Below are 18,992 nucleotides of genomic sequence, written 5' to 3' on the forward strand. Positions count from 1 at the left end.
CTTAATTATATCATCCGCCTTACCATTTCGCCCTCTCAGCTCAATATTTGCATGCGCATGCATTCGTCGCAATTCTGGCCGTAAATGCTTTTATCATTCAATTATAGCCCTTGCCCTAATACAGAATGGGGTCGTAAACAGACGAAATAATTTGCACGAGATGCCAGCCAATTTAACTCAAATTTGAATTTAAGACAAATTTAACACATTTGACATTAATAATACTTTAGTTGTACTATTATTAGAGCTATTGTTTCTAAAGTATCTTGAACTTGAAATTAAATCACTTGGCTTTTCCACATAGATTTGGAAAAGCCAAGTGGTTTAATTTCAAGTTCAATGTGAAGATTTTCCACCAATTGATGCCAGAAACTTTTATTTATTTATTCTAAAGTATCTGTTTTAGTTTATTGAAAGACCCAACCCTGCACAAAAACTGCTCGTTAGGCGATTTGATCAGCAATTTGTTTACATAGTTTACATGATAAAACGTTTTCTTAAATTTTCTTCTCTCACACGTATCCTAACACATCCATTTATCTAACCTCGTTTTAAATTGTTGCAGGTTATTTGTATTCGATGCATCTGAACTTGAAGAATTATAGTACATATTATGAGGCGATAAAAAGTGTTAATTGGGATGAAAATTGTTCTCCGGAGAATTATTTGGATGAGGATACTGGTTTTCATATTTGAAAGAGAATAACACCAATGGATGACTGGTTTTATCAAAATAACCTTGTATCGAAACACTCATTGTTTGATGCGTGAAAATTTACTTGATGTTCTAATTTTCAAACAATATTCCCATGATTAAGTTTGAAGCATTGTTTCAATTTTAGTACAGCTATCAATTGCTAAATTTGTACCTGCCATGTATATCTTTTGTAGTACGAGCAGTTTTTCTCAGCGATCTGATTTGATTGAACTCGAGCGTTAATTGCGATGAGTTAAAGCAATAAATACGATTATTTGAGTAATATGCCACTCGTAATATACAATTATTTATGATTATGGAAGAAATAATTGTTTGTACATCTTAATTGGGGAGTTTGCAATTACCTTCAATTCTCCTGCGTCAGCTTTAAGTTCATTCAAAACAAAGTAATCAGTCAGAAAATTCAAATTATCTTTCATTCATGTAAATATTTGTGTAGCGTGTTTACAGGTTTCGGAAACGACTGTATCATTTAAAAATAAATGAGTTTTATTAGGTTAAAAATTCGCCCCCAGGTAATTTATATGTAATAATAATAGGAAACATCCCCTTACCCTAAAAAAGCTCGACGAGTCAAGGTGATGTTAACTGTTTCTTTATCGATACAAAGGCGGCATGTGCGTCACAAATACGTAACTAAAGACCAAACAGCCAACACGGAGTACTACCTAGGGATTATGAAAAGCCTAAGAGAGAGAATCGGAAAATGGTTCGAACTTTGGAGAAGCGGCGAGTTCTTTTCTTCACGACAACGCGCCAGCTCATTCGTCTTTCAGAACTCGTGAGTTTCTGGCCAAAACCAGATCAGCGGTGCTTTCCCACCCACCTTACTTACCAGACATGGGTTCACTTGACTTTTTCCTCTTCCCCAAACTAAAAACCCCACTCAAAGGAAAAAGATTTGCCACCATACCAGAGATAGAGAAAAATTCGACTCAGGATCTTATAAGCATTCCAGAAGAAGCGTTCCAGGGCTGCTTTCAAAAATTTGAAATACCGTTGCGTTAAGTGAGCATATACGTGGGGAAGGAAACTAACTTGAAGGGGAACCTGATCAATAATTGGCCGGTGAATTTCTTTTGTAATAAAAAAGTATGGGAACCTTTTGAACAGACTTCGTAATCATCGTTTAAAGGGTACCATCACCATGTCATTTAATTTCCCGCTCTATCTTATGTCAGAAAAACTGTTTTCTAATATTAAAAAAAATTACAGGCTATTATTCATTAATACACGCCTTTAATAATTTTTATTTATACCATAAGGAAATCTCCCATTTGAGACCCATTTAAGTTATCCAGTTAATTGATAAACATTAGTTGAATGATAAGAAAGAATGAAACGTAATCATAGATGATAGCATTGCAGCAAACTACTTTTATATTCACTAGAAATTTGAACACTGAATGTGTGGCTCGGTGAAGCGACGAAGAAAAGTATTGCACAAACTTTTATGGAAAAGGGAGTGCGCAGTAGAGCCAAAGATGTGGGCGCGTTGCGCAGATGTATCTTCACGTTGTCACTAGTGATGAACGGACCGGTTGTACCTTCTTCCCTTTCATTTCCTATCAACGCTAAACAATCCCCCTACATGCCTTTCGCAGTGCAGGGCGTCTATGAAATATGTTCCAATATTCCAGCCAAAATCTATTGATTCGAGAGTTCAATGCATCATTTGCCTCTCTTGAGCCCCGCCCTGTCACGACTAAATTCGTTCTGTCATTTCTAAGCATCGTCCTTTACCATCCCTAGGCCATTGTTGAAATTGCGGACTTTCACCCTTTCCGTTAACCGAGAGGAAATGATACTTGTATATTTTCCATCTTTCTCCTAGGAAATAAATAAATTTATGCGGCCACGTTGGTGCAGCATTTTCCGTGCATGATTTGGTGATTTATCTAAAGTGCCGGCATTACGTTGGACCATAGACTTTAAAATACATTTAACGTGCAAACTCCGTGATACCTATTATACAGGAGTGACATATCTACACAGACATACGAACGAATGATTGGAGACCATTTCCGGCTGTGTGCTACGTTGAAAAAAAATGGATAATTTCGAAGTGAAGTTTTTTTCCGGAGGTAAATTTGATAAAACAATAGCAGTCTAGCAAATGTTTAAAAATAAGAATATTGAGATGAAAACTGAACAAAGTTACGAAATGAGGAACGATGAGCCATTAGGCACGTAAAAAGTTAAAGGTGAGATAACAAAAAATGAAAGGTGGGTTGAATGCGTGAAATAAAATTCAGGAAATGTTTGTAATGGCATTAACGGCACTTAGTTCTTCATATGTTTCCATCCCGTTTCGGTTGCATCTTTAGTTTTGTTGAGCCAAGAGTCTTCCGAACATTAAACTGAAGGAAGGAGAAAGAAAAATCCTGCTTTATGGCAGATGAAATGATATTAAAAAAATAATGCCGTATTTCTTTTACCGTTACATGTTTATGGGCTTGATAATGAAATTGCCTCAAGGTTTGGAAGGAGCAGTGTCCTTATAACATCACTATCAAGTCTCGTGGCAGACACGATGAATATATTGTACAAAAATGAAAACACTGCCGTATCAGGAAGGCAGTGAATAAAATTTTATTGAAAAATGATTTATTTTGATTATTTTATGGCCAGATCAAACAGACGCTTGAGTTTTGACCGAAATATTGCTCCCCGCAAATTAAATTAGGTTCGCGGAAATGCAAAAACTGATGCATTATGAGCATTAGGTCGCGTGCAAACGGATTGGCGTCGAAAGCGTCGAGTTAAATTAACTTCGAGCTCGAGAACGCTTCCCCGGGCATTGCCGTCCCTTCATGTCCCCTCCGCGGCCTGCGGCATTGTACACATCCGCCGCTGGCGCTGGACACCTTCATTTCCATCTCCTTCCAAACAACGAAATGAGAATGGGGAAACGGAAGGGACAAGAGAGGAGAAGAGATGGAGGGGGAGAGAAAGAGAGAGATAAGGGACGAGGTGAAACGAAAGAGAGGGGCAAATATGTAAATCCCATTCCCCATAATTTACATCTCGGGAGTCGTGGTCGATGGCCCAGGACTATTGAGAACCGTTTTCTGTGTTTTTCCTCTTTCTCTTCTCTTTCTCCTATTCCCCTCGACGCGGTTCTTTGCTCTCCGGTGTTCCGTTCTATCTCGTGAGCGGTCGCGGAATCGTGACATCGGGGCGTACAAATGGCGGAGTGGCGCTGTTTTGCTGGGGGCGAGAAAGGTTTCCGTGCGTGTTTTGTTTCTATTTCGACTCTCACACCCTCCCCTCTTCTTCTGTGATTGGACGGTGAGGGAAGTGGAAGAGTTAGAGAGAGAGAGCGAGACAGAGAGAGGGTTAAGGGGAGAAAATGAAGTTTTTGGTGTTGTGGGTCGAGTTAGGGGGGGGGGATTAATACGCGCAGTCGGGGTAGTGGTTCGTATTGGTCCGGAAAGAATAGGTGGCGGTTTCCGGAGACGCGGATTAGGTTTTGGAAGGTCGAGATCGCCGCCGACGTGATGCATGCGGTGTTGTTGGGAGGAGGAGTATTGGCGGAGTTTCAGATCGAAACAAAAGGGCCTTGCATTATTCCCGACCCCTTCCCAGCCTTCTGTTTTTGCAGCGCCCTCTCTCTCCCTTGATATCCATCCCACCCAAAAAAAACTCTCTTCTCCTACTCCCAGAGTCGCAAATCTTCACCCGGGCAATTTCCTCGCCTCAGGTTTTATCTTATTTTTTAATCAATATTTTTTTTCGCAGGCACCTCTGACCCGTCGAGACTGCGATGATAAAACTACCATGTTTGAGAGCATTATGGGGGCCATAAAAATCACATGGAATGCATAAAGAGCGGGTCGAGCCACTGCGGTAGTTTTGCGCACTACTTCCTTCCCACGCTGAGGTTCCCGGTTTTAATCCCGGCGACGCTGGCGAACCTTTCAGTATCATTCCGTTTTTTTTACGTATACATCTTGACATGTAATTTTCTTGAAAGGCTTTTTGGAAAAGGAATGTCGGACACCAACCATTGTAAAGTTGGTCTCAGTTGTAATCAAAATTATGAGAGAGAGAAAAAGAGATTCCACGTATCGATCTGTACAGAGGACAATTTTCCTTGTATTTTCAGATGCAAAAATTTCACATTTTGTAACATCATCCATCTAGAGCAGGATTCAAACCCAGATCACTTGATTTCCGCAGTGTTCCACGGCTCTCAAAATAATAAGACGCCAGGGAGGCGTAACATTTTGCGGTTTATGCTCTACGCGTAATATTCCTACTCCCTGCGTCTCCTAATTTCAGGTTTTCGATTACTCTATGGCGCGTTCCGTGAATATTATAAATTTTTCCTTTATTTAATCAGTTCATAAATTATGCGCAAAGACCAAAGGTTCCAAATTTTCGGCGGATGAGCTCTAACTAAATTGTAATAACATAACTTCTTACTTTTTCATTTTAATATTTGCGTACCAATTATTTGAAAATCGGATGAGTTGTCGCTGGATGCTCAAGTACACTACCCCGTCCGTCGTATATCCCGTTTATTTTGTGAACTTTTGACGCTTTTTGACTATGCTAGACATCTGACACCAAGCATTATTTTTTCTTCCGCCTTAACATACCTTTAGAGTTACACCTGCTGCTGATGGTCCCCTCCAAAGCCTCGAAAGTTTTACCATTAAATATTCACCTTTTCACCAAATTAAATAAATCTGCATTTTAATCATGTATCTTTAGTTTAGAGTATTGTATTTTACTAAAACCTGTTTATGAAATAAAATGCACCATACTCCCGCTTTATCTCTTGATTCCTATTAAATATGACTGAGGTATGGTACAAACGAAAGGAAACCTCTCATGAAAGAGTTAATTGTCTAATATTGTCTCTCTATTCTTGTAAATGTTTTTATTTGACGTCACGTTTGGAAATTCCTGATACAAAGATCGATAGTTATTACACGTTATGCACTCTGGCTCCGGTGATCTATTTTGAAATATTAGATCTTCTTCCTCTTTCATTTTCATGTATTATTCTGTACATTTCATGTATTATTATTGCAGTTTATCTAATGTGTTGCCGCAATATGTGCATGCTATTCAAAGGCAATGGGAGCACTTTATGCTAAATTTCTTAATCAAAACGAGTCTCATACAGACATATAAAAGGATAACTATACTAAAATGTCAGGAGAGGGAAAGTTTGTTATTCATATTGAAGGAAGAGAGAGTTATTTGACTCCGAACTCCTACACTCAGTACATTATCCGAATGCAATAAGTTGCCAATTTAATAAGTTGCCATTAATTGTTGCGTTTGCAAAACTTTAATTTGACTCATTTGTTCCTCAGCCAGGTTACTATATATATTGCTCACTTAAGTTCGCTAAGCAAAATGACATCGGCGCCGATTAACGTTGAATGCTCAGTTTCTATAATAGTTGTCCTGTACATATGTGAAATATGTTTGAAAATTAAGATAACGATAATGTCAGAATTTTTTTAATACACGAATAGGTTTGAGAGGGTAAAATAGGTTTAATCCTTGTTAGGAAAATATATCACTGATCATGAGAAATGCTAGAAATATAAGATTTCCTTCTGTATTCGCAAAAAAAATAATGAGCCCACCAGTACAATTTACTAGAATGGTTCCGTCGTTAGTATAATGCACGAGAAATCAATCATTAAGATTTTAGGTTTTGGAAGAATATTATTAATCAAGTTTCAAAAGTTTTCTCAGAAATTTAAAATTGTGGGAGCAGTATTTGGTAATTCTGTTGGAAATACGAGGGTCATCCGGAAAGTAGTACCCGTTCGTGAAATAAAGACACAAAAGTAAATATTAACAAACATAAAAAATTTTATTTGAAAGAGGATACTTTAAACTACTTCTCAACATAATCTCCAAGCAAATTAAGGCATTTGTCATAACGTGTGACAAGTTTCTGTATTCCTGCTGCATAGTCCTTCGCCGCCAGCTCATTGAGATACGCGAGGGACCCATCTTGCACAAATTTTTGCATAATGCAGATGGTGTTTAACAATTTCATGAACAATTGTTCGAGAAACATTGGGAAAATGCTCACAGATGTCATCAATTGTGACGCGCCGATCGTTCCTCACGAATTCGTCAACTGAGCTCACCAGTTGGTCTGTAATGACAGACGGTCTCTCCGAACGCTCATCGTCGTGTGTGTTCCCCCTCCCCATGTTGAAGTTGCGACACCACCGCCGAACAGACGACTCGTCCATTACATTGTCTCCATACACCTCCTTTAATTGGCGATGAATATCACATGGGCGAACGTTTCTTGCATTGAGGAATTTAATCACTGCCCTCACTTCACAACTGGCGGCGTTCTCAATTTTTTTAAACATTGTAAACAATCACAGAAACAACACAGGCAATGCTAGCGTCACGCAACTTGGCTCAGAGAAGGCAGACAAGCCACTGAAGCTATCTGACCTCGTCCAGCGGCTACTCGCGTCGTCAGCACTTCATGCGGCACGAACGGGTACTACTTTCCGGATGACCCTCGTATCTTTTGCCTCGACAATTAAAGTGAAATTGATAGTAGGCAGAATTGACTGTTTTAAAGGTTTTCGTCATCGTATTATCCGTTTGACCTCGTATACGGGCCCATAGCCCTCCACCTGTATCTGGAGAAATAGGCACATACGAGACGAGGGGGGATCGAGATGGTGCGGGGGCTAACGTACTGGCTTCCCACCCCGAGGGCGCGGGTTCAAATCCCGGCGGTGTTGAATATTTTTCAGAGGTATCTCGATCCCTACTTGAGGTGCTTTGTGGAGGGCACTTTGAGTGAGTACGCCGTCCGTCGGATGGGACGTTAAGCCGCGGACCCCTTGGCGCCTTTCGTAAAGAGTAGGCTAATGCCGACGCCGGGTTTCTCTCCACCCTTCATCCTTTCCTGTCCTTCCCCTATGGCGCAAATGACCTTAGCTGTCGGTCGCCTCCCCTCAAAACTACTACTACGAGACGAGGCTCGTACCTTAGAGACGGAGGAAAAGAGACAATTAAGGAATTAAGTGAATTGTTCTTTTTCTCAACGAGCGTAAGCGGATTAAATGGTCCGCAATGCCTTTCCCACCCACCTAAGCCGTCTTTTCTCCTCTTTTCAGCTCCACAACTCCACAGAGAGCTCGGTTGTCCTGTCGTCGGTCAACCTCTCGAGCACCGGCCGCTACCGCTGCGAGGTGTCCGCCGAGGCTCCCTCCTTCCAGACCGTCTCGGACCATGGAGACATGGTCGTCGTGGGTGAGTTAAAAGCAGTGATTGTTGGCTACCGTAAAGTTTACCTATTGTTTACGTATAGATGTAAACAAGTTGATAACATATTGAAATACGTATAATGCGTAATATGTGCAGAAAATGCGCTGATTTCTCTTTCCGACGTTTTTTGGAGTTGTGTTTACTAATGGCGTCAATTTTAAAGTGTGTTTATAAAGCTTTGGAAATTTCCTACCTTCTCAGCTCAGTCAGATGGAGTATTTTCCAATAAGTTTTGCACATTCACCAAGTCTGAACTGCAATAGATTAGCTAATCGAGTACTAATCCTTTTAAATAGTGTTCGAAAGGAAATTTAAGGTAAAGTAAACAATTATGTGGGATTTGCAGCCTTATTATCCCATATTATAACATATATTGTAGTTAAAGTTGTTGCTTTTTAAAAATTAAAGGATGAAATAAAAACGTTTATTTTTCTTTGCATCTTTTACCACACAAAATAGGCAGCCAACGGTTAAAGGAAGGGGATGAATGGAATTTTGAGGAAAGGAACAAGCTCAGTCGATTCCACTTAGTATTTTTACTTTCCAGTAAGGGCAGAATTAATTTTTAATTTTGCTCTGCCAGTATGTGTCGATTGTATCGAGAATGTATAAAATTTAACATTTGGTTTTATGTAAAGGACGAGTAAAATTCAGCCGTAGACGTAAAGTTAAAAAAGCCTGGAGTACTTCCCTGTTCCGAAATCGTTCCTCCCTCCAAGGCGGTCGGTTTTCAAACTTGGGAGGGCCACAACTGCTCCGCTGGTACCTCCTGCAATTCTCGCGGGCGTCGCCACCGTATGTTTGCAAATTCCCCTTACCTCCGCAGGACTCTAGCTTGTTTGTTGGGGCGAGGAGGGACCCCTGGCGGGAAGTGTTGGGTGGCTAACCCACACGATGAGTGGCAAGGAGTTCTTGTTTCCTTCCATTGATGCCTGTGGTTATTTAATAGCCTTTTTAATGCAGCGTAAATGCATTCTAACTGAATGAGACGGATCCCTAACCGGGTATCATATCATGTCATAAAGGTTCAGACTATGAAAACAGTGACTATAAAAAAATGAACGATCGAATAATTAACTACCCATATTCCTTATGATATTCCTTGTATTGATTTTTACAGTCATTTTTCGCGCGATTCTCTCCAAATTTTGCAATAACGCGTGAAGATTTCACCTTCTGTATTTGTTTAGCTTCATGAAGTTATATACATTTAACCCATTGGTTTAAACTCCGATCGGGATAAAGGAAATTATTCAAGATTCCTCAATTGTGCTTCAAATATAGGATAAACTAGGGCTGTTAGAAATATGAACCAGAATATTTATTACAGAAAAATGTTGCAGAGGTTCAATATCCGGGCGTTGCCAAGCTGTAAGAATGTATTATAAAATATTTTACAAAAGATTATGAGTATGCTTTTGTCAAACGGATCCTGATGTTGACATGCTACTTTTCTAATTGTGCGATGTTAATACCTCTATACAAGAATATACAATGTCTATTTTAGGATTCAACACAAATGACTCCTTAGCTATGAGTTTGAATGCATCTTCAGTTGGTATCTTTTTGAAAAATAACAGGGCATATAAAGTAAAATCATCATGGACTTCCGCTAAGATAGGCGAATAGGTGAAAATTTGAAAGGACCCAACTCAATATATGCTGGGAAGCATCAATCACTCCACCTCCAGTGCGCTTTTGTAAATCATTTATCATTGTTACTTTAACTAATGGTTTCTTAACCTCGTGGACAGTGGCGCCTCGCGCACGACTACGAATGCATGTGACATTGTATGTACGGTATTTCGTCATAACATCTAGTTCCTTTAAAAGCCCCAAAATTTCCGAGTTTAAGAGGACGCCTCGGTAGCTTAAGTGGCTAAAGCACTCGACCGGATATTGAGGGATCTGGGTTCGAGTCCCAGTCAAGGCGAATGATTTTTACGCTCTGAAATTGTTGCATTATAATGGTTTCTTTATTTACTTCCACGAAGTTTTATGTACTGCTTCAATTGTGCAATTATGAAATTTAGGCCCTAATTCAAGTGTGCAAAATTATCTCCGAAATTAATTATCAATGAATTGAGGCAGCAAGTTAAATTAAAATATGCTGAAACGAAAGGGCACACACTGATGTCCATTTACGTAAGAACGGAATATACTTATGATATGAATTATTTTTACCACATATTACAGGCGGGCCTGCAAGTTAGTGCCATTTTTTACGGAGGAAGCTAAGTATCCATGAAAAACAAAGTACAGTACTTCTTAGTTTTGTAAAGTTTAGCGTTATCTTTGTTCTGAAGTAAACTCTAATAACCAAAGTTTCTTGGTAGAAACTTATCACTTCGTGAGGTGAGCCCGTGGAAGTTTCCACTATCGCCACTCTTGCGTAATTCCAGCCAATTTATTGCGCACGCATATGAAACCCGAATGGTCGTAAGCTGTAAGTTTTTCTGGCTTTGGTCTTCAAATTGGCGCCAACTTCCTTTTATAATTTCTATTTTTTTAAGTGAATAACATTCAATGAGATCGACTTTGGTTCTAAATATTTGCAAATTGCAAAACGAGCAGGGGGCGTTTCGAACGGTTCAACGCACATCCCAAGGCCACATTTCTAGTCATATGCGTCGCCTTTGACGTCAATGCCTGCTGCGGGTGGATCGAATTGGTCATTAATTCGGTGAAGTTTGATAGAGGCCGGGGAACCGCGGCGAAAATGCCTTCTGTGAGAGTCGATTTACGGGACGGTTTTCGGACGGATGAGAGAGGTCCTCATGTGTATTAAAACTGCCGGTCCCCCACCTTCCCACAAAACTGTTGGCGGAGGAGGGATAGGGTTTGTAGAGTGCAGAGAGGTGGTTGTAGAGGAGTGGGGTGAGGGGTGGGTTGGAGAGGCAAATGAGAGTGGCAGGGAAAGTGTGGTCGCGGGTTTTCCGAGTCACTCGAGAGGTCATCAAGAAGAGAGGAAAAGCGTGTCCTTGAGATTCCTACCTCTTCTCCGCACCCGGCTGCATTCCCACGCCCGACCCGACGAAAGGCTCGCGGGCGCCTGGAATCGTCTCGGCGCCGCAGCAGGCCGCCTCGAGAGGGCGTCGAGACCCTCCATCACGCGCACGGATTTGGAGTGGAGAGAGGAGCGGTGTAGCCCGACTGCACCGAATCCCCACACTCATCCGGGACGTCTCCTCAAGAGACCGGCACTAAAACTTCACCATTCGATATTCCAGAAAAGATCGAATTAAATTCAGGATGTATCAATTGTGTTTTGAATTTGTGAATCGTATTTCAGGCAGTGAAAATAGCACATCTACCGTCCAGTTACAAACAAACGGGCATAAATTTAATTTAGGTCAAACGAAGTGAAATCCTCGGAAATTTGGAATTTCGGTTCTTAAATTACAGGAAAATTTCTAAATATAGTTATAGACACTAATATTATATATTCTTATTATAGGCACAGTATTGTTATAATATACTTGTTATACTAGTTATATTGTTATAATTGTTACTTGTTAAAATATATTATGTTACGGACTTTCCCTTCGATAGGGGCTCAGAACACTTTGAACGGCCAATTGTACCTATTTAATATTAGTAAAAATGTATCAGACAAATCATTTCATTTTAAATGACATATCATTTATTTCAAAGGTCAGTATTTGAGTCAAGTTTAGTATTCAATTGATATATTTTCCGAGACTAAGACGTTGAATTCCAGAATGATGAATTATGACATACCATTCGTTTTATTGGTTTTGATTTTTCTTCTTATAATCAACATGTAACAAAAATCTTATCCCTCTTCTCTTTTGATTACTCAAACCATCATCAATATCTTCCATCAACGAAGCTTCTTCACGACGTGATTACTACCAGGATACCGTCGTTAGCGCATTAATATCCCTCGTTGTTGATGGCTATATCCCCATTTGACACTGCTCATCACTTCACGCACTGCGTTTTAGTAGGTACCAATCTAATGCTTGTACTAGGAGTGGAAACGTATACCGAACGTTTGAGATGGAAGGAACGGTTTGATGACGTGCTACACGCCGATTGAGGGTCGGATCATTAGAGGTGGAATTCGTAATGAAATGCAGTAGTCGCACCTGGTACCTCCCTCAAAAAACCCCTTATTGTACATATGGGAGACGTTTTGTTATCCCCTCGTCTGTAGCGCTCGGCGCGTTTCCGTATGCAAACGCAAGTACTCGTATGTCGCAACCGCCCCCAAAAACGTTCAGACGAGGAAGCCCTTTCGGCTCTCTTGCAAGGAAATTGAGAAGGATATCCCTAGGAGGGTGAGATTAGGGGAGCGTGAGGGGGGGGGGGGTACCCTCTCCCTTTCTCCATCATCGGCTGAAGTTTTAATATCTCCGTGGCGATAGCTGCGAATGGCATAGTAGAAGAAGATTCTGGTAGTTATTTAATGCATTATCCGTAAAATTCTATTTACTCTTATGCAAATCTGATTTCAAGCTGATATCTAGTTCAAAATTCTCTTCACGTCGAAATCCAAAGGTCAGTTTTCATATTTTAATAAAATATCTTTAATTTTGAGTTTTTTCAAGATGATCTCTTTTCAACCGGGGCAGAAAACTTCAAATTTGGGCAAAATTTTGAATCGAACCGCTTTATTAACGTCATTGATCAACATTAATCGTCTTTGGGTAAATCGTAGATTATACATGATCTGAAAAACTTGTCTCAAGATTTCGTAAATTAAGTGTATTTTCTTTTTTAACATGTGGTGATAACATTTGGCAAATATTTAAAATGGTCGTATTAGAGAAATACGTTTTCAAAAATCACCACTCTGAGGCTTTAACTTTAATAGGAGACTTAACGTAAATAGGATAAGTAAAAATGAGCGTATTTTAAAGGTAAGAAATTGAGGGCCTTTTGTAGTTGATCCGGAACTGATGCCACATGCCCGGGGGGGAGTGGGGAGGAGAAGTTGTGAAAGATGGAGGACAGTCGGCATGGAGGATTCATTTTGAAATTGTTGTTTTACTTCTCCCTCCCATGACCTGGAAAGTAGAAGATGCTTTGCCATCCTCGACGGTGACTTATTTGCGTTTTCCTTGCTGGGGTGCCTTCGTTTCATGTGCACCAAAACAACCGACACGTGACGGAATCCTTCAGAATTATTAGTCGGAGTATGCAGTCTCGTCTGTTAGCGTCGACTGGATCCATCCTTGCCGCGCCCCCCACTGCTTTACTTCACTCTCATCTCTCTCGCTTCGCCTCCCTTCCTGCTTCCCCACCCCCAAATATCGGAAGGCCACGGCCTCCCTCTCCCTCAGACATCCAGACCCGGATGCGCAGATGCCTTAGGGCTATACGGATTTCGGAATGAGCGTCGGCAGTGTGGGAAAAAAGCCGGCGCCGCGTCCTTAAAAAGAACTGCCTCCTAATTCGGATGCATCGCCGGTGGTGAAAATTGGGTGCTGCCACGAAATCTGGGGCAGTACATATCCTAAATAATTTCACCCGGCCGCGTTTGCTGGCGAACAAGGAAACATCTGAGTGAGCCGCTTTAATTTTAACGACTGCTTGTACTAATTTTGCCCAGCGGTCACCTGGGAAATCAATGCCTCCACGCGCTCTGATATAAAAACAAGAGCACAATACCAAGTCCTTCGGAAGGTAACTTGGCGTAACAATAAAATTGTTAATGCCAAGGCGCGGGAGGCCACCGCGATTTGTGTTCCGAGCCTCCATGCTGGTCGTCAGTTCCATAGAAGAAACAACGGCTAAGTTTCCACGGCAACGAGTAAAGGCTTATCATGGTTCCTCAGCTTCATTGGTCATAAGGTTTTATGCTTTCTCATTCTGCGGGATAATTGTACGGGGGTTTATTTTTTTTCTAATCTCCGATCACGGCAAAAGCACCTTGTAAGGTTAAGTGTAAAAGGAAATATACGTCGTGATTCCACAATAATTAGCTTCCTGCAAAGAAGTCATTAGGAGAATTTCCAACAAGCCTCCTTTCTTTATTTATTTTTTGCATGCCCAGAAACTTCCATGTGGACTTGGTTTCATTTTATTTCGAACGAGGATGAACGCGCGGTAAATGTTTACTACTGTCGAGTAATTGAGCTCAACTAGCTCAATGAAGTGATACGGGATTTAATGATCGAAGTCCATACTTCCAGGTGAGTGGGATGAGTGGAGAGCAGTGAGTGAAAGGCTTTGAAGTGGGTTGGGGCCTGGTTATCGTGCACCGACCTTTTGAGCGTGATCCTGCAGAGGTTTCAGCTCGTCTCCTCTTATCTCTCTCTTCCCCTTGTCCCTCTCCGGAGTGAGAAACCTTTGGGTTTTTATTTTGTGTGATAACCCCACCACTGGAGTTTAAGCAAAGCGGACCCGGGCTTTCGAAAAATGGATATGGCCCAGGATACGACGACGACCCTTTGCGTAAAAACGCTCATGAAGACACAATGGTTAGTTAGCCGAACGAGGGGGCGCGTGGACGAGGATTCTTTCGGGGAAAGGTGTTTGGAACAAACCGTCGACAGGTTGAAGGGGTGGAAAACTCTCTTAGAAGACCCCGCTTTGTATTTATTTCGACCCCATCCCTTTTAATGGCCTTGGAAAACCTCTTTTTTTTCCTCTCTTCAGAAAACCCTATTTTCTCCATAAAACCGATTCTCTCTCTCTCTCTAAAAAAAACCCTCTCCCACTTCAACTTACATACCCTATAATGCCAAAACGACCTTCCCCTCCATCTTCTGACCTCTTTTTAACTTTCTCTTTCCTCCTGTTACGACAAAGACTTACAAAACTTTTTTATCGTTGCTGATTATCAATTCAAGTTTGTAGGAGATCTCTGATCAAAGTCTTCTTGCTTGCCAATCTCTTCATTCCCTCAATAGCTTTTTTTATAGCATTAAATCTTTTAAATAGCGTTTACGGTTTCATGTAGTTCGTTTTAGGGTACTCTCAGTGATTCATTCCTGGATGTTTTCTTCAATTATTTTCTTCATTGAACCAAAGTTTCCAAAAAGGTGTCTACCACTGATGTCCCTCATCTTATTGTGAGTATCCTTTATAGACATCTCTTAGATCACTTTCCGAAGTGCTTCTTTTATTGATCTCTCCAACCATTTTATTTTCATCGTCCTTCGTTTGCTTCATGTATTCCGGTGCATCTTTCTCTTCCGATCCAACTACCTATGTTTTACAGCCACAAAAAATTGTACTCCATACATTAATTTTAATGCATAGCTTCCTTGTTTTTAATCGCATGTATTTTATAGGTGCTGGCGGTGAACATCTTTGGAACAGTCCAGGTCATTTGAAAATTTACTAAGGAGAACACCTAGCTACATTAAAAGACGAAAAATTGCACTCAGAGCCAGAGTCATCCAATTTCTCACCCTGATGCTCTTTCTTAGTGGAAAAGCAAATTTACCTTTCTTCTATGAGCGTTTTGGTTGCATGAAGGCCTATGGGTCCCTAAATGTTGAAGAAAAAGAAGCATTCTTTTGGTGAGGTTGGTGTAAATCACTTCACAGAGGATTACTTTCGTTACTGTTGTCCTTTTTTGTGTATCAACTGATGAACGCGCAGTTATGTGTGGGTTTTTAAAGCATTAATTTTTTTTTTATTTGAGAAAATTGAAAATGTCTTGTTGCCCAATTACTTGGCGTTTGGTGGTAGCAAATCCTCTACATCAGTGATTCTTCATCGAGACTCCTCACAACTTGGAAGAAATTGGGTCCTCCTCTTCCCTTATTTCACAATCGCTTGTCTATTATAGACACTCTATCCGTGTGGTTCATTATGACTACATTTAAAAGTCAGAAAAGCCGCCCATGGGAGGAATTTTTGACTGATCTGATCAATGATATTCAGAAACGTTAAACATGATAACTACCAGTAAGATGTGTATTTAAGGCTCCATACTCGTCGCAACAATTAAATTTGTCCTTTTCGGGCTATCCAATTCACCTTAAACGATGTTGAAGTTTCATTATAGTACCCTGGCTCCACCACACGACTAGTTACTATCGCTCAAACGGCCGATTAGAACTTGATCATTTCCAGTAGTTGCCTCAGTGTAAAGTCAGACGGTGCAAGTGTTTGTATCAAATCTTCAGCCTTCGAGTAAACGGTTTTTCCATCCGAGTTAACGTAGTGATTATATGATGATTTCGCTCCTTCCATGACAATATTTTTATAAATTGGGCTGATATTACTATATTCTTCGGGGAAAATATTGACAAGGTTAGGTTTGAGTGGTTGCTCCACTGATGAGAATGAGAGTGATCTCGGTTAAGATAGCAAACATAAATGATTGATTTAATTGTATTTTTAAATTAAACCAAGGATTCCAAATATTGCTAAACTGAAGCATAGGTGCTCCTTAAAGCTGTCGCTGAATTTCCTGTATCTCGATGAGTCCGCATACCACTTAGATGATCGACAAAAACCCTTTCACATTTTCGCGCTATTCTTTTCATCTCTTCTGACTAATATTCAAGTCCCTCTTTCTAACCCTCAAGGTCGAGTCATAGAATTAAAATAAGAAACAATACCCTTTCCGTAAGCTTTTTTCACATCTACCTCATTCACTTTCATATTAGATGGCATCACGCGTCTCCTTGTCCTCGGTAGAAGTTCTACTTCTCCACAAAATTCACATAGGTTCTTCTCAAGAATTAGTCATACTAAACTAAATGTAACCGACATATTTGGGTCCTTATTCTCAAACATTTCCTTCGTATATTGTCCCTCTCAGCAAACATTTTTTTCTGCGATTGGTCCCAAAATGTCCGCTTCGTACTTACGTACTGTAAAATACATTCAAAGAAACTACTGTAGATATTCATAGCCTCATAAAAAGCCTCCGTTGCTCAACTAGTTAAAGAAAGCGATCTTCCGGGGGTTGAAAAATCCTATTCGAATAAAAAAAGATGGCTCAGCATTTTGGTACAAAGGTCATGGCAAGGAGTTGAAAATTAAATCATGGAAAAGGAATTGGCGTATCATGTGGTCCATAGCCAACACCAGAACATAACCCAAAGATAACTGAAGACTTTCAAAATAGTGCCTTTGATTTAACACTTACAAATTTATATGTAATAACTGATTTATTACAGCAATCAATCCACAAAAGACTAAGAATTAATGCACCAATAGTGTAGCAATAAGTTCTTGCATTACAAAATTTGAACATTTCTTGTGGATGACTATCTTCCAAATAAAAAGTAATAGTATATAATTATCAGCTGTAATCCATTCCCCTGATTTCCTTTTCTCACATCGGTGGGGCCTCCTTAACCTATTGTATATTTTGCTTAGCCTACCTATCATTTCTGTAGAACGCCCTAAACGCTGCCCAGTAGTCATACCTGTCCCGTTTCGTACCTCGGTCCGTCACCCCCACTCCTCCTCTGCACCTCTCGCGAACACCTGTCCAGCCCGTCGTTGCAGCACATGAGCATGGGGGAAAAAACCCGCACACACTCGTGCTGCTGTCCCCCCCCCCCAAGTACACTGGGGGCCACACTACCCGACTCCCTCCGCCTCGAGAGAGAGGAGGGTCCCGCCGCTATCAGCCTGCCCGCACCCCTTCCCCAACCTCGGAGACTCTCCGCCACCTCTACTGGGCCCCTTATTTCGGGCCCTACTGGCCCCAACACACATACACACATCCTTTCTCCTCCTTCCCCCATCCAAACCGCTCCCTCCCTACCTCCTTCTCCACTCTCATTTCTCCTCCTCCTACCCTCCCCCCCAAACCGTCCCACCTTTGCACACTTTTCCTCGGGGCACCCGTAGAGTATGCAAATGAGGAAATCTGCATCTAAATTGGGAAGCTCTTTGTACGCAGAAGGGGGTGGGAGGGTCGAGGAGGAGATCTGGGGGGTGTGGAGGTGTCGGGAGTGGATGGTATAGCGGCGGGCTGGGGGTGGTGAGGGTGTGAGAGTGAGAGAGAGGAAGTTTAGTTGAATGCCTGGAAGGAAGGAAAAAAGTAGGAGGGGTGCTTTTGGGAACAAAAGTGTGTTGTGGGGTAAGGGAGGAAAATGCATGGGCGTATTACGTGGGGGGGGAGGGAGAGAGGTCGCAGGGAGTTGCAGGTTAGAGAGTGTATGTGTGTGAGTCGAGCGATAGGAGAGGTGTAAAACAAAGGAAAGGGATGGTGGACTGGCGGTGGCAAGCGCAGGGTTGGGAGCGTAAGACGGAAGGATGCCGGGGTTCAGGGACTCGGTGGCGGCGTGGTGTTGGTGTGTTAGAACAGGGCACTGGGAGTTGCAAGGGGTCTCGGGTGTTGGGTGGTTGGTGGCGGGTTGATCTGGTGAACTAAGGATGGAGAGGGTATTTGCGGATATCCTTCGAAACGAAGGGCAATGGCTAGCCGGGATCGGCGGAAAAATGAAGATCCAAAACCAGGGGAACAAGTGGACATGTGGGTGAAATGAGTATGATGAAAGTGAAGGCGAGAACTGAAAGTTAACGGATGAAAGGATGAGGATTGGAGAGGGTGAATGGATATATGATACCCATTTATAGGTGTATATATATCCAGGCAGCTCTTTGGATCACACTGGTGCAAACGATGACGTAATTACCCACTTCAATTTACCTTTGATAATTCTGAAATCGATTTCTCTCAGAAGGGGATCATTAAATAAAAAATACTGATTACAATATTGCCCTCCGCTATTAATGCCGAACTTGCAGACAACTCGATTTGAACTAAAACTTATCATATGTTAATTGAATGAGGAGTTTTTTTCATGTGTGCAGTAGACGATGCAAGAGATAGTTAGGCCGCCACCAGATATCTCGTCCCCAGTAACTAATGATCCTCGCTGTCAGATAGGCTCTCCCCAGTTGTAGAATCATTTCTTTAACGGATCTAAATGTAGACCCAGAACTGTGATCGCTGAAGATTTTTCCTAAACATTAGGTGCATAAATGTTAACTACATTTTTGTGAGATTTATCATTCGTGTGCTTTAATCCAAAATCTAAAGAATCTCACC

General features: G+C 41.3%; 1 protein-coding gene across 1 annotated transcript in view; it reads left to right on the forward strand.

Annotated features, from left to right (window-relative positions):
• The window catches only part of LOC139699994 (uncharacterized), a 148,475-nt gene that overhangs the window by 8,706 nt on the left and 120,777 nt on the right, over nt 1-18,992 (forward strand). Inside the window, exon 2 of the mRNA XM_071598415.1 lies at nt 7,843-7,978. Within this exon, the coding sequence (XP_071454516.1) occupies nt 7,843-7,978 (136 nt within the window). The remainder of the gene's footprint in view (nt 1-7,842; nt 7,979-18,992) is intronic.

The sequence above is a fragment of the Hetaerina americana genome, unplaced genomic scaffold (genome assembly GCF_022747635.1).
Source record: "Hetaerina americana unplaced genomic scaffold, ioHetAmer1.1.p SCAF_10, whole genome shotgun sequence".
Classification (NCBI taxonomy): Eukaryota; Metazoa; Arthropoda; class Insecta; order Odonata; family Calopterygidae; genus Hetaerina; species Hetaerina americana.